Source organism: Sinocyclocheilus rhinocerous, unplaced genomic scaffold (assembly GCF_001515625.1).
Source record: "Sinocyclocheilus rhinocerous isolate Xijiao unplaced genomic scaffold, SAMN03320098_v1.1 scaffold875, whole genome shotgun sequence".
NCBI lineage: Eukaryota > Metazoa > Chordata > Actinopteri > Cypriniformes > Cyprinidae > Sinocyclocheilus > Sinocyclocheilus rhinocerous.
In genome coordinates this window covers 788,562-806,078 of record NW_015659463.1, presented here as the reverse complement: position 1 = coordinate 806,078, position 17,517 = coordinate 788,562, and the positions used below count along the sequence as shown (strand labels likewise).

The 17,517-nt window shown below is 36.8% G+C and overlaps 1 protein-coding gene across 1 annotated transcript in view; it reads left to right on the top strand.

Moving 5' to 3' along the window:
* The first annotated feature begins 1,531 nt into the window (after positions 1-1,531).
* Positions 1,532-17,517, top strand: part of gnai2b (guanine nucleotide binding protein (G protein), alpha inhibiting activity polypeptide 2b) — a 47,870-nt gene continuing 31,884 nt past the window's right edge. Inside the window, exon 1 of the mRNA XM_016532643.1 lies at positions 1,532-2,274. Coding sequence (XP_016388129.1) covers positions 2,157-2,274 — 118 coding nt within the window. The 5' untranslated portion in view covers positions 1,532-2,156. The remainder of the gene's footprint in view (positions 2,275-17,517) is intronic.

Below are 17,517 nucleotides of genomic sequence, written 5' to 3'. Positions count from 1 at the left end.
GTTATAGCCTTGCTGGGCATATTTTGCTTTAACCAAAGTAGCATTGGATTGAACATAAAATCAAGGGCACTGAATACTGATAATTTTGTAATGTGATTCATATGGTATGTAAAGCAAAAAATATTATGACTGAAATTCTGTAATGGTTATTTGTCACAATGCTGCCCAGTTTATATACCTTTTCTTCAAACAGGTTTTGCTAACATTTGTTATATTTTATCATACAGATCATCTGGATTTTTTCCTTTCAATAAGGAATACACAGACCAGTTTGTTTTCCAAGCATTATTTACACACATCTAGGCCTATTTAATTGATACAGCTGGGTTCATATGATAGATTGTTTAGTGCATTCGTATATATATTGTATATAAATGTGAACCGCTTTTATTTGTGATGCATATTTAGCTTGTATAGTGTAAATAGCAGAACCACTTTGACAATAAAAAGCTGTTTTTAAACTTGTATGTGAGTTTTGCATTTACTGCCCTGCCTATCTTATGACTTAAACTAGAACATCAATTTACTTGACTAGTTAAGGCTTCTAAGATTGTAAAATACTGTGATTAATTTTTCTAACACTTGAGGGCGATGCTTGCAGATCCTAGTGGCAAATGTCAGATATAATAGGATATCCTAAACTTGCATTTAAGTGCATTTTACATTTATTATTCTTATTATTTATCTGCATATGTGTGCTTAATGCTGAATATTTCAATAGGTTTCTCCGGTTTCTTTAAAGCTTAAAGAAAAGTTCAAGTCCAAACGTGATGTAAATTTTGACGTTCAATTCGCGAACGAGTGGTTCTTTTGAATCGGTTCTTTTTTTCGAATCGTTTCATTCGAATTGATTCGCACAGCGCATGCTCATCAGACTATCCATGTGAGTCACAGCTATAAGACATTTTTTTTAACCCATTATATAACATTATTAGATTACATAGATATTAGATTACATTTTTATCGCGATTCCTTACATCCTTACAGAGGTAGTGAAATGTGCTTTTTGCAAGTTTTTTCTTTTTCTTTCTTAAATTAAAGAGGAATTAAAGATAAAAAAATACTATATATTTACAATATCAATGAAGTAAAACTTTACATGTAGCACAATAGTGATAAACAAAGTTGCAAGTTAAGAGCATGCTATATAGTATGCAGATAGCTTTACTTGTAATTACTTGTTTATGAAAAGTACATAAAAAAACAAACCTGTGGAGGAAAAAGTATTACTTAGATAAGATTGTTTGATTGAACTTATGTTTCTGTAAACCAACAGAAACATTATTAAAACTGAATTTATGTACTAAGATTGTTGTGCCGATTGTTGTGTGAATGTTTCTTATTATTATTTAAACTCTACCGTGTGAATAACAATTATATTATTAGATATAAACTTGAGTTAAGCTTTCAAAGAACCAGTGAATAATTTTAACTAGTTCATTGAGCCATCTGAGCAAACCGATTCGCTAAAATGAATCGAACATCCCGCACTTAGTTGTTCGGAAACAGCAGAAAACTACTGCATTTCCCACAATTCACGCGCAGTTGTTCATCAGTGGGTGGGTGCCGCTGCACGCTTGGGCTTTTTCACATTCTTACGCTCTGTTTATTCCTCAGAAGAAAGCAGCGAGAGCGGAGCGCCACGCCGAACGCTGCAACGTTCTGATTTCGATTTTTAAAAAAAATATTTTGAATCGCCCTGCGCCAAGACAGATATGCAGAACGCTTGAATTTGAAATAAAATACCAGAGAATTTCTCACCAGTTGGAGACAATTTCGCGTGCAAAAACAGACATCTGATTGAGCGCAAGCAAATGATTTTGACTTCAGGAACTGTGAGCGGTAGATGAAAGCGCCGACGTCGCGGCTGCTCTTTGATCTGAAAGGAAGGAAGGAAGAAAGAAAGAAAGATTGATTGATTTGGTGGGAAACAAAGCAACTTTTTAATCGCGTCTACACACATTCGAACCCTTCTGATTGATGGAGAATCACAGGCCGGGGATTTTCGGAATCAAAGCTTTCAAATTGTGACATTTTGCGCTTTTATAGCACATCTGTCAATCCACGCGGCGCCTTTTTAGTTTACAGTTCTTGCGCGGAACGGACCGGGCCGATTTGACTTATTCTTTGAAGTTTGACGCGCGCACGGTTCGATCATGGGCTGCACGGTGAGCACAGAAGACAAGGCGGCCGCCGAGAGATCAAAGATGATCGACAAAAACCTCCGCGAGGATGGAGAGAAGGCTGCGAGGGAGGTGAAACTGCTCCTGCTCGGTAAGTCATGTGCGTGTGATTTTCAGCGGGTCTGTGTGTTCAGAAGGATTTGGTTTTGCAGTGCTATTTGTCACACGCTTCATAAAAACAACACGCCAGTACTTTGCTACTCGTTTGGAGAAGATACATGTATTTAGTATGATCTGATCTGATGGGCGGTTCGGTTCGGTTCTGTTCGGTTCGATTATTATGGACAAACGGGATGGGTGCAAACACACCAGCATCCGGCTGATACGCGTTTGCTGTCTTTCATTTGAGATTTCAATCCACAATATTATTTAGAAAGAATCAAACAGGAAGAAAATACCATGTTTTTGGAAATGTGCCATGAAAATACCATAGTATACGTTGAAGCAGTTTTGCATACTATATAAATACTATGGTGTTAACCGTGTTTTCTAGACAAGGAATCATGGAAACGCAATGTTTTTATATGATCCGTGAGAAGAGATGTACATTCCGCCTTAGTGTTCTTCGAAGCACATTGGAGTATCATCTATGATACTACCATGGTGTTCTGGACGTACACATGCACTAAGTACCATGGTGTATAGTGATGATTTCAGACGGTATACTCTGTTTTCATGGTACTCCAAGCAAGGTAATTATGGTACTTTTTAAAAATAATATAAAAGTACCATGATGTCACCGTCCTATATGATCATGTATGAGAAAAACAGCCCTTCAGTACCTTAATGCTCTGTCAACACTGTTGTATGTTACATTAAATATAAATAATAGCTTGCAGAGTGCATAAGTAATGCTATATAGTGTGTAATCTAGTTAAATTATCACCAATAATGTTGTTTTTATACTGTTTTTTTTTTTTCCCCATGTAGTATTATTTAGCTTATTCAGGTCAATTTCAGATGTTCTCAAATGTAACCAACTGCAATAATACGTTATGTAACTCTTCTACTATACTTCCATTAGCCATACTCACCTCTGCATTGGGAAAAAACATACTTATCAATGATTAATTATGTGGTTTCCATGGATACTGCATTGTCCCTTATGCTGATGTGTTTAGGCCTGGTCATAAATAATCTCTGCGACCCAGTTAACAGGGAATGTCTCAGAACTTTGGCTAACGTTCTGACAAGGTTATGAACAAACATTCTTCCAGTAACATTAATAGAACGTTCATTTAAAGTTATCTGGTATTTAATAGCGTTCTTAAAACATTAGCACAAAAACATTATTAAGACATTGTTTTTCAAGTTTTTAGTTGGATGTTTGTCTAAGATGGTTTAGAGAACATTCAAATGTAACATTCCCATAATGTTTGCAAAATAATAAAATCAAACGCTCCCCTTAATATTGTCTTTAACGTTCACATAACCAAGAACATTTTTTTTAAGCATTTAAAAAACTGGACTTTCAGAGAACATTCAGAAATAATGTTTTCAGTACTTGAACCTTAGTGAAACATTCTTAGAACATATTTTGTTAGTTGGGTATTTTTTTTATCAATAACTTGGAATTTTATAAAGCCAAGAGGCATTCAGGAAGGTGCATGCATGCTGTTTGATTTTTAGCAAGACAACCAGGTTAGAAATAAACAAAAGTCTGCATGTAGTGCTGTTCTGGAGTAACCCTGCTGTGAGAATCAGATAAGTACGGCTCTAAACAAAAGACTTCACCATTCAATTATACTTCATTAAAGCTGAGTGCTCCCGCTGTAACCAATCCATTTTTATTTTGTCAGGTCCATTGGTGGTAAATGAAAGCAAGCTCGATTTGGAAAAATACTTTGGAGAAGGGGAGGAAACTGCACAGTTTCTGTAGTTACCGTATGCATACACACCTGTTTAATGGATCTTAAGTCATTAATTATTTTAGTACCCAAATCATCAGTAGAGAAACAGACTTCACAAGCACAGTAGATTTGCACAATATTTACTTTGGGTGAATACTGTGCAAAATAATGGACGTGTAAATAATCAATAATATATCTTATAACATAGAATTTACTGAAATTGTTTACTGTTTATTGACAAGGCTATTTGTTGACTTTTTTTTTGTAGGAGACACCAAGGGAGGCCAGGTTATCACAAAATTTCCAAATATTGTCTGATTCTTTAGCCTAGCAGATATATCAGTATGCCTGTAGACATTTTTCAAATGTCAAAAATGTCGGGTCTGTTTTCGATGCAATCTTTATGTAGCCTGGTTAACACTGTTATGCACAGCGTGCCTGTTGACTATACGATATGATGAAAGTAGTTGCCCTAGTAAACTGTGAGCATGTCAAAAACCGCAAAAGAGAGAGAGAGGATATGATAAGCTGCTTGGTTTTAACCTAGTGCACACAATTTGTCACCAATCAGGCATTTCGCTTGAGTTCGGTAGTATCAGACTTGGTCATAAGCCAGATTATGAGACCGTCAATCTCTTAAAGTTAGCGTAGTTGCTTAAACTGTGGCCTAATTCTGGATGGAGCTGCCTCACACTTCAGTGCAGCTTCGCACAGTCGAAAGCTGGAGCAGTTGTGTCCTCTATGTCATATCCTGTTAGTGGCGCAGCATGTGTGCTCTGATGCTGACAGCATGGGGACAGGTGTGACAGCGGTGCTCTCCAAAATACGCTTTACCCTACGGAGAGAGCAAGCAGGAGTGAGAAAACGGGGAAAACATGCCCGGGGAATAAGGGAGACAGGCTTTAGATGTAATCAAAAAATTGGATGAACTTAGCTTGACACTGATTCCCTCTAGGCACATATACCGTGTTCAACTTCAAAAATATCTGCATGTAAATAAATAAAAGCAATCCAGAAAGCACATATACTACATTATTCACATCGCAGGATTATAGTGTTAAATCAGAAAAGAGACAAGCATCACCCAGCGCTCAAGTCCTGACTGGTTCGGTGTAAATACGGGTTTCCTCACACCACAGTGTTTACAGAGCTCCCACTAATGACTTCTTACGGTCAGCTCTGAAAATGATAGATGACCACAGCAGTAATCTCATGCCGTGTAAACACTGTGCAATTACTCCGTATTCTGCCTTGTTCAGCGTTTTCACAATATTGCTAAATGTACATAAATGATCAGTTTGAAGTATCCCGATTGTGAAAGTAATGCTGGCTGGCTGGCTGCCTGGGTTACTTTCCATTGTTAACTGGTTCAAATCAAGCACCTGACGGGGTCAGGGAGTTATTTTAAAATTCTCTTATTTATGCCTACTAGAAGATTGTCAAAGGAATAGTTCACCCAAAAAGAAAATGTGCTGAAAATATGCACCCTCAGGCCATACAAGATATAAATGAGTTTGTTTCTTTATCAGAGGAAATTAAGAAATGTAGCATTCCATCACTTGCTCACCTGTGGATCCTCTGCAGTGAATGGGTGCCGTCAGAATGAGAGTCTAAACGGCTGATAAAAGCATCACAAAAATCCACAAGAAATCCACACCACTCCAGTCCATCAGTTAATGTCTTGTGAAGTGAAAAGCTGATGATCCATCATTAATACATCTTTAACGTCAAATCATTGCGTCTGGCTGATACATGAGCCCTCTGTAAAAAAGTTGTCTCATCTGAATCAGGAGATAAATATGCACAGATGAAGTGTTATTATGGATTATGGACTCATATTTTGGCCAGAAGTGATGGTTTTAATGTTAAAACATCTTCATGATGGATTTGTTTCTTAAAACACACAGCTCTTCACTTCACAAGATGTTAATTGGTGGGCTGGAGTGGTGTGGATTACTTGCTACATTTCTCCAAATCAGTTCTGAATAATGGAAAAACTCATCTACATCTTTGATGGCCTGAGGGTGAGTACATCTTTAGCATATTTTCTTTTTTGGTTGAACCATTCCTTTAAGTTGTCACATTTCACATTAGTATCAATGCAACTTCAGCACTAGCAGTGTAAACATGGAGCAAAGCAATTATTTACATATGACCTTATATGTTGCCAGGATATTGACCATAATCAGAGTACAATCATGTAAAGGCACTCAGTGTTCAGCTGAATAGAGTTATGATGATGACTGATTTTAGCCTTTATTACTTCAGTGTCAATTTAATAAAATGAATTCATGTAATGATACCACATGCACTCAAAATGAGATGCCAACCTCATAAGAAACTGATTATAAACTGAGCATATATTTCAGTAAAAAACATTTTCTCACTGCTCCGCAAGGGCTACATCAAATATTCTCATAGCATTTCCAGAATGAAGCATTTTATAGGCAATTAGTTGTCTACAAATTGAGACTGACACCTGTGACGCCTACGAAATGTTGTCTCTCGCTGAGATTCGTGACAGAAACCTAGCATTCAGACAGGCTTTTAATGATCATTTTTTGTAATAGCCTCTTTCGCTCTGGAGTTCCTCAGTATGCGTCATGTTTGAAACCGCTCTCGTCAGAATTACTGACCTTGCCACCTCCTCATGTCTCAGATGAGCAACTCACCAGTATGACACACGTCTGCTGGTCATGGATACTCCAGACTCTTATCAGTTGGGTTTAAGTTAAGAAGTTGGCAGGATGTTTGGATGCCAAGAATATCCTTGAGTCAAGTTTTGTTTTTACCCTCAAGACTATGCCCACAACATGGACGGCAAGTGTTGAATCCCCAAACAACTGAGGAGTCAAGGTCATGTCACAGAGCAGGAAGTACTTTGTGCCTAAACACGACATCTTAGGTGTACTGGGTTGGCAAATCTCAAGGAAATTCCAGAAGACAAAAGCTTTGGGGACAAGAATGATGAGCGGTTCCTTTGAGCTCAGTTTTTTAAAAGGAGAATGGTCGGCGGCGGCAGTCACATCACATAACTAATGGAATTGTGCCACAGAATGGGGGCAAGTGACTATCAGGAGGGTTTGTGCTGGAAGCTACAGTTATAGACACTCATTTTGAGAGGTTATTCTGATCTCTTTTATCCGAGACCTTTTTTTGAATCTGCATGTGCATATCCCTTGTAAATCCCCGAGGGAAAGAAATTTGCAATGATTCAGCTGCACATCATTTAACAGCAGACTAGGGCTTGGCGATAGAACTAAAATTAAGAAATATATATTTATTTATTTTTACACCACGCTTAAGTTTTATTTTTTAAATTAATGCTTTTATTCAGCAAAGATGCATTAAATTGTTCAAAAGATACAGTAAAGGAATTTATAAATTATAACCTTAAGATTTCTATTTTAAATAAATGCTGTTCATTTGAACTCCTGGAAAAATGTATATAGTTATAGTTTCCACAAAAATATGAAGCAGCACAACTGTTTTCAACATTGATAATAATCTTGAGCAGCGAATCAGCATATTAGAATGATTTCTGAAGGATCATGTGACACTGAAGACTGGAGTAATGATGCTGAAAATTCAGCTTTGCGTCACATGAATAAATTACATTTTAAAACATATTACTGTTTTACAATATTTTTGATCAAATAAATGCAGATTTGATGAGCATACAATTTATTTCAAAACATTAAAAATTCAACCCCCAAACCATTGTCTTTGAGTCAAATTATTATATTTCTCAATTACAGGTTGTCATTTCAGTTACATCAAGTCATTTAAGTTTCAGTATGTGGGTTTTTCTTTTTTTTCCTCCCCAAACTATTAAAGTGCCCCTATTATGGGTAATGAAAGGTTCATATTTTGGTTTTGGGAGTCCCCAACAACAGGTTGACATGCATGCAAGGTCAAAAAACACTTTCATTGTCTTATAATATGCATTTATTTTTACCTTACTTGCTCAACGACTCCCAAACGATTTGCTCAATGATTCATTTTTCCAAACCCCTCCTTCGCGTGACGCTAATCTGCGGTGATTGGTCCGATTGGTCTCGGTTTCATTTCATCATGTCTGTAATGCCTGATAAAGCAGGTTTGTGAGCGCAGTGCTGCTTTGTGTACAGCGTTACCGGGGAAACCACTGTTTTTACCGCTCCAAAAGTGGCACCTAGTGGCAAAGAATGAATCTGCATTTTCATTCAGACCAATGCGAAAAGGCTAACAAGTGGGCGGGTAATATGCTAATGTTTCATGTTGACGTCAACATGAAACGGCTTGGGATTCGTTTTAAAAACGACTCGTTTCAATGATTCAGAGTCGATTCTTTCTTTTGAGAGACAATAACTTTATACACGGTGCACTTTCAGATTTAAAACTTTGCAGGATGTTTTCATTCACTTAGAGCTGTGTTACACACTGCATGAAAGGTCATTTTCAAAAATCCATAATAGGGGCACTTTAATTCGGCCAAATAGTTTTGTTGTTGATTAAATTCAAATGTAAAGTACAGAAATGTTGCTGTGGTCAGATATGTAGTCGTTTTATTCTACAGATCTCGTAATTGCACACAAAAAGCTTAACAGCACACCGAGACGTCAGGATTTTGGGATAAAATCTGGTGTATCAGTTGTTAAAAACCTAGAAGGCCAAGTGGCTTCCGTGATTTATCAGTTGCACTGTTTACATGGTGAATGTTGAGTCATTGTGTTGTGTCTGTGCAACTTTGGCTCATGGTATGGAGAGAGCAGAGGTCAGAGCAGGATACTTCCTGTCGGGAGGGAGCCGCAGTCCCAGACGGTGATAAAACGCACCACCTTTTCCTTTTACCTTCAGATAGAGTGCAAAAACAACTCGCCAAGGTGACACCTCTCGCAGAACAGGTGACAGCTTCCCGCACAGTCACTGTTACACACTTACATTTTTAAAATACACACCCCCACATACACACACACACACTTCAGAACCAGACTGTGTCCTCCAAAAACCTCCTCTGTGATTCGTGCACACACACATTTGAAAACAGACGCCTGGCGTCTAGGTTTCCTATTTCAGCTCATCTCGAAGGTCTTATATCAACCTTGCCCAATTTGAAAGTGTCTTACACAGAATGATGTCAGATCTTCAGGTCTCAGTGTGGAATATGCCAAAAGTAGGTGTTCTTTTGAAGCTGGAAGAAACCTAGTGTTTTGTGGTTATGTTGTGCTGTTTATTTGCTCCATGTTTTATGAAAAAGTAGTTTCTACGGCTTGTGTGCTAGATTTCAAGTCTTTGGGAGCCATATGATAGGTCTGTGTGAGGAACAGATTTTATTCCCTGAATATGTCGTGAGTGGTCACAAGACCAACTAGAACCAGTTACAGTTGGCGTGAATGACGTCAAACCTGTCACATCAACAGAGAAGTGATGAATTGTGCAATATGGGTCGGTTTTGTTTTCATGTTGTCTTTGAGGTCTGCTGAGATACTCCACACTAGATGTTTCTCTGTTTAGTCGTTTACAGCTTCAATAGCTGTTCCTGTATTGTCGCGTGCATCATTTGGGCTGTTGTGCATTTATTGATCTCAGCCTGTTGGGGCTAAAATGCTTGCAGCCATTTACCAGCGACCTACTGTGCTGTTTCTGTCATTATAGACTGTAATGCATCAGCTGGTCTGCCAGTTTCCCTCACACTCATTGTCAGTCCATTTTCATTCCTGCAAAGCTCAGAAAATAGACCGAACCTCCTGCGGCTTCTTATAATCTGTGTGCCTTCAAAAGAAGGCAAAACAGAGAAAGCAACATTTATATATTGTAAGTCTCATATGCTCATCAAGGCTGCATACATACAGTAAAAACAGTAATATTATAAAATATTTCAATTTTAAATAATTGTTTTCTATTCTAATATATGTTAAAAATGTTATTTATTCCTGTAATGCAAAGCTGAATTTTTAGCATAATTAGTCCTTCGATCCATTAGTCCTTAGATCCTTCAGAAATCATTCTAATATGCTGATTTGCTGCACAAGAAACATTTCTTAGTATTGTCAATGCTGAAAACAGTTGTGCTGCTTAATATATATTTCCAGGATTTTTTGATTAGAAAGTTAAAGATAGAGCAGCATTTATTTGAAATTGAAATCTTTTGTAACATAAATGTCTTTACTGTTTCTGGACTAAATTGCATAATTTTCAAATAGTTTGTATGGTTTTTCAGTGAATATAGTGTAAAGTATATGTTCATCTGATTTCAGCAAAGTAGTCTACGTCTCATGCTGTGATTTAATTATATTTCTTACACACCTTCATCATCTCTAAATATATTCATTGACCAATGACCACTGAAAAACAGTCAGCCACTACCAAACCTGTCTGGTCTAAAACACACTGGGTAATGTTAGTACTCCTGTATTAATGTGTCATGCAACTTTCTGTCTGTAGCTTTGTTTTTGTATACAAATTTATTCTCTGTTATGCAGTATGTTTTTCTTTAAGATTTACTTCCAGATTGGTCTATGAAAGGTTTCGTATGGTTATGATGGTGGTTTTCCCGTCACGTGCTTCTAAAATCCCCACCACTACCTGGTCAGTCTTTCGTTTAAATATTGTTCTTGGTTTTGTTTCATAGCTGTTGTTTTGCCAAATTCCCCTTTGACATTTGACAAGTCTCACAGTGCTCATTTGTCCAGTAGATCTAGACCATGATTGGTTTACAGTTGGAGCATGTCTCTGACTAGGTTTGGGGGTTCCATTTTTGTTTTATTTGATAAATTCTGCAGTTGATTAATTTTCAGCATGAGCCAAAATGATTACATTTCTTAGAAAGCTGCCCACACTTTTGTTCTTGTGTACTTCCTGGGTCCAGTTTTGGGCGTTGGTGTATCTCCATTCGTTGACTTCTCGTCTTGCCAGACGGAATGTCGAGGGACGCTTGGGAACTGCGAATCCCATCTGACACAATGATTTTGGGCCTCCGGTAGAGGGTTTGAGCGCAGCTCTGTAGGAGTGCTCTTTGTGAAGCTCTCCTCTTTTTGAAGCACTGCTCACAGATGTAAATTGGGCTCAGGCTCTGATTAGGCCACTTGACGGGTGGCAGTGTAGAGCCGCACTGGTGATCAAAGTCACCGGCGACGCTGTGGACGACCACTCTTTAGACACCAATGCTCTAAATTGGTATAATTTATCACGGTAGTGAATGCTGTCATTATGGACGCCCTTCTCAGTGTCTCGAGAGCATTCTTTTCTTGGAGAGGACACTATGGAAGTGCAATAAGTATAATTGTTATGTGAATAACAGTGGATTTAAACAGTTTTTGCTGCTTAATGTTTTGTGGAAGTCATGATACATTTTTCAAGATTCTTTGATCAGTAAAGTTCAAAATAACAGTATTTATTAGAAAAATACATATTTTGTAACAAATGTCTTTACTGTCATGTTTGATCAATTTAACATCTTTGATCTTTTAAAAATTGCATATATAATGAATATCATTTTTAAACCGTTAAAACACAAGAATGCAACACCTTAAAACACAAGAAAAAAAAAAAGTGCTATTATGAAATTGATGCTTCAGGTTTCAACCCTTTTCCAGCCTAACATTTCTGCCATCAAGAAATGTGTCAAACAGACCAAAAGCGCTGGTTTCCGGTGGTTTCTGGTTTCTTTTAGGACAGTGTACTTGCCATCTAATCCCATGTTTAATCAACACTCACAATTATTGAACTGACTAGCAATATTACAGTTGCATGTATTCTGTAGTGTGTAAACGGATGTCTGGTCAAACTGCAATCTAAAACTCCCATCACATGGCTGGTGGTACGCGTTTATGATTTATGATAAGACTTTGATTGCATTGCACATTCCAAGTGCATCTCGGTGCATCCCAGTCAGTTTCTCCTGTACATTCATGCTGTACATTTCCCAGGCTCATCACGCAATTGGCTGTCTTTCGTTTCATGTCATGTTCTGGTTTCATTATTTATCCCGAAACAAGCCTCCTGCCACTTACAATGACATCATGTGATGAGGAGAGAAAAAAGCTAATTATTAACAAGGAAGGAGGCAGGAGGGTCATAGAGGCTCATATTTGAAATGGTATTGATTTTTAGACCAGCATATCAAACGTTAATGAGTTTCTTTGACTTGGAACAGTAAGAAAAGCCATAATAACCAACTAGCAGTTCATGATTTGATGTGATGTAACCTCATGTCTTGGCAAGCACAAGTTATGTTGCCTTTATTAACATATTGGAGGGATTTGCCAGAAGCAAACTAGCAAGTCAAAGAAAGGTTTATTACGTTGTTTTCCCCTTGGCGCGAGTGGAAATGTTCACGCCAGAATGTGTGTGATTGTGCTGCTTCATTCAACCGGCTGAGCGTTGTGCTGGACTGATCTCCATAGACGAAATTACTGTTTGCAAACGACGCTTATCTGCAGCTCTTCTGGGTTGTCTAAAGAAGAATTAGTACTTAAATTAAATAGAGCTGTGTGCAACCATTTGATTTCCATCAATTATCAGGACAAATCTGCAAATCTGCTTGGATTCGTTTGCTCTAATCAGTGCTGGTTGACCCAGTTGATCCGCGAGGAACTACATTGTTTGGCGGAAGAATAATGTTTTTATTAATATCATTACATTTTATTTGCTCCGTTTTATTTTGTGAAACCTTACTACGTATATGGAATAAGCAATAATGAAAAGCAATGCTTTTTATAAAAGCAATAAGCCCCGGGAAGCCATGGTTTACAGTGAATTTATAACAGCTAAGGGGGTTGTAGGCATTCGCGTCGTGCTTCTTGGGGCTTATTGCTTTTATTTTGAATGTATTATGTAATTTGTACAATCAAAACCATTCAATATCAAATGCATGTTGTGCATCTGTTGGAGTTTTTTCCCCACATTATACACTGTGAAAGTTATTTTTGGAAGTTGTGAAGATTTTGCAATATAATAACACTATTACAGACGTTTCACTTCTCAATATTGTGTATAATTCAATGCTGTACAAGTACTTGCAAAATTTACTAGAATTTTCTCAGTAAAAATATTTTTACACCAATTTTTAGTTTTCAGTGTATGCCCCATTAAATGCCCCATTAATGTCAATGTATAATAACAAATATCGATGAACATGATTATATACTGCTTAATGGATCAGTCGAATTACAGTGCTGCTCAATCACTAAAAGCTGCTTGCCTGAAGAACAACCGCTGCTTGTTTTGTGACGTCAGAATTTAATCTGTCTTTGAGAGATGTTAGACACTCGGATTCTACATTTGTAAATATATTAAACCTATGAAATATTTTGCGGTTATTTTCTCTATAGAGCAGCCGGTTTTAAATAACAAAATACTTTGTCAGTATTCTAAACACTTGAATAGTGGCCTTTACAGAATAAACATTTTGGTATTGGGTGGCACAATTATGAACAAAATCATTGCAATTCATCTTAGATTTACTTATTTTTATGTTTTACACATTACTTTTATGCTCTCTTAATCCTCAGTAAATGTTACATAAATTATGCACAAGCATGCATGTCTGTTTGGTCATATTGTTTAACCACTGCAGATTACATGCAAATAGAAAATCTGAACAGTAGTAGTAGACCTAAATAGAACTGCAGTTGGCATTTTTCACTGTTAGTTAATTGTGGCTGCTTTAAATGTCTTTTTAATGAATTATTTGAGTGTGAAGTCCTGCCTTTCGATTTTTCTCCCCTGAGATTTTTGATTTCATTACAAGGCGGCTCAATATAGGCTCTCACAAGATCTGATGCGGTTATTGTAAGAATATAATATAACTAGAATCATCTTTGGGGGACATTGGTCATGTTGTTGAGGAGACAATAGATTTGTAGTGAGTTGGAGTGTGTGTGTGTGTGTTACATAACCACGCAGCGGTTCCTCAGAACACAGGCTGTTAGCTTGTGTCCGAGTCGCCATGGAGACACGTTTATGTCTGTAGGACAGAAGTCAGAAGAATTGTAGTGTGTTTTTCCTCAATATGAGTTCAGCCAAGGCCATACATCAGTGTACATCTTCAAATTCAGCCATAAACATACAACACAATGTCAACACACAGTTTGTCATGTTCTGTCCTTGTCCTTGTACGAGGGTTTATGTGTTTGTGCATCAGAATAGATGTATCATCATCATGTTTCTGTTCTCTTTCTAGGAATCTTGCTCTTTCATGTTATAGCATGTCTCTCTACAGGTATTCACACATTCTTCTCTCCAGCACATCGTTCTTTCACACCTTGAATTTTCACCTTCGTTTTTTTTTTTACAATACCACTGTGCTGTACTAAAATCCCCATAGCTACGGACCTGCTGCTTTTTTTTGCCAGAGGAGATGATGTAAGGTGGTTTAATGGAAGAATAAGCAAATGAAAAGCAGCTGAATTCTGTGTTTATGGGGGCAGCTGTTCAGCACATGTGGCCAGTAGCTGCTTCATAAAGACAGAAACGCTCTTTAATCTGAGAGAGAGAGAGAAACGGGCAGATGACTGAGGGCGAGTGTTGACGGGTTCCCTGCCTAAGGGAAAATTCAGAGCCATACTGCGTTTCCTCCTTCCACTTCCACCACCCCGTTCTGTTCTACGTGGCATTCCATGCTGCCGGACTAGAACTGCCTTCCCAGTTTTTCTCTAGGGGTGGGAATGGTAAGGAATTATGATGATTTGTCTCTGATTTCTTAGTTATAGTTCACCAAAAAATGAAAATTCAGTCATTTACTCCCCCTCATATTGTTCCAAACCTGTATGAGTTTCTGCAGTTGAACACAAAAGCAGATATTTTGAAGAATGTTGGTAACCAAACAGCCATTGACTTCCATAGTGTTTTTCCCCTATACCTGGTGTCAGTGGCTGCCAGCAACTGTTTGGTTAAAATTCTGAAGTAAATGATGTCAGAATTTAATGTTTTGGGTTAACTATCCCTTTAAAGAGACAATTAATGATTATTTTGCACCGTATACAGTAGTTCCCCCCAAAAATAAATCTGTCATCATTTAGTCACCTAGTTGTCATTCTAAACCTGTATGACCTTTTTTTTTTTCTTCACATATTTTCATATTTCACATATAATCTCACAATATTATGGTAGTGCTATATCTTCGCAAGGACAATGCAAGAGAATGATTATGAATTTTGTCTTTGCATAATTTGTTGTAGCATCCAGTCATTTTATCTCATCACATTCAATTCATACTACTGGCATAATGTCTGTGCAGGAAACACTATTCTCAATTCTCTGATGCCTCATTGTGAAATCGAATCAGGCTTTGTCTTGAGTTACGGCTCTAATGGGCTTGACGAGAACTTGAAAGGAGCATATTAGTTTCACACTCTTTATTTTTTGTTATATTTAGTCTTCCTGCCATCCTCTGTCAGTTTGCGCAAAGATTTAAATACGCTCCTCCTTTCACCCTCGAGCTTTTTTTGCATCTGTTTCGTGGTACCCCACAGACTCCGAACAGCCGGAAGCAGCGCTCTCTCGATACTGACATCCCCTTTGTGCACTGAGATGATCCATCTGGCCCTTGATTAATGGGACTCGTCTTGATATGATTAAGGGAATAGCTGAATTTGTTTAGCCAGTGCTTGTCACAGTGATCTGTTTAGTTTAATTCAGTATGATGATAGGCATGATATATTGCTGGATGGTACATTTTTCATTGATTGGCAGCTAGTGTCATGTGTAGATGCACATGCATTGCCAGCGTTTGATGTACGTGCGAGTGCAACTCTGAGATGGAAACAACTTCTTTTTCTGCTCAACTGCAGAGCAACAAGAAATGCTTGTGGTGGAAATATTTCATGTTGTGGTGAATTGAGAGAGAGAGAAAGTAGCAGACACAGTAGAAGGAAAAGGAGAATAGAAAGACACCAGTGCTAATCTGCAGTGCAGTTCAGTATGAAATCGTTTTTTTTTTAGTGCTGCAGTTTAAACGGCAATACCTTGGTTTAAATTGATCATACTTCAGAAGTGGAGGCAGAGAGTAATTATTTGCATTCGCTGGTTGAACAGGGAGTGATAGACGGTTCCGCTTTCATAATGAAATGTGTAGATCACACACACATGTGCTCATACCTTGCGGAGGAACCTTTTGTACCAGCTTCCTGTTGGCAAAAACAGGAAGATCAGTGTGGTTTCAGAAAGAACATGCAGATTATATTAGACCACGCTGTTATTAAACTCAAATGTTTCCATTGTGGTCTATAACAGCATTGTAGCATGTTTGAGGTTTTAAATCCACAATAGAGCAGAACATATTAGCATGTGTTTCGCATTTCTAATGTTACTGTCTGCTTTTTTTACTTCTCTTTCAAGTCACTTTAGATCGTGTTGCTCTGTTTGGTATCTGTAAACTTTGGATTCACAGTGTACTATTCTTGAATGTGGTAAAACAGCCTACTTTCTGCTTTAATACTTGTATTCTCATTTGGCAGGTTTTCACCTTACAGTTAGGGATATGCCGGTATCAAATTCTCATATTGCGATTAATTGCTAATGCTTTTATCACGGTATACGGTATTATCGCGATATTGAAATTTAGTTTTAAAAAAGTGCTGTCATAATACAGTATAACAGGTTTAATAGCATTTTTCTTATAACAAAAATAACTGAACATTTAAATGCAATAAAGCAATACAGAAAAATTTATAAAGTTAAAAGTTTTACACAGATTAAAGTGCAAAAGAACTATAAAGACCAATAGGTATCACTTTACAATAAGACCTCATGAGCAATATCTACGTTTGCTACAGAAGTTATTAATCTTTGTTAAAAAAATAGTCTTTGTTAGTGAAGTCTTTGTTCATGTTAGCTCATTAAATAACACCGTTGCAATTTTCGATTTTAACAACGTGTTATTAAATATTGTAATTACCTAAGATTAATGAATGTTCAGAAGAATTTTTCATTGGCAGTTTGTTAACTAATGAATTAACTAATGTTAACTAATGAAGCCCTAATGTAAAGTGTGACCGAACAATAAAGAATCAAAACACTTTCAAACAATATCTAGGGCATGTTGTAGTCCAGATTAAAATGTAAAAAAAGTTTGAAAATAAATAGCCTATTAAGTCTAAATATTTAAGTATTTGGCGCTGTGATGAACATCATAGCAAATACACAAATCTGAATGGCTGTTTAAATAATTTAAACACCTTTCAGAAACAGAAAGGTAGTGCAGCTGCTTTGTTTACAGGGTTTCCGGGGTAACGGCTGCATTTAAATGAATTATTATTATTATTATTATTATTATTATTATTATTATTATTATTATTATTATTATTATTATTATTATTATTATTATTATTATTATTATTATTATTATTATTATTATTATTATTATTATTATTATTATTATTATTATTATTATTATTATTATTATTATTATTATTATTATTATTATTATTATTATTATTATTATTATTATTATTATTATTATTATTATTATTATTATTATTATTATTATTATTATTATTATT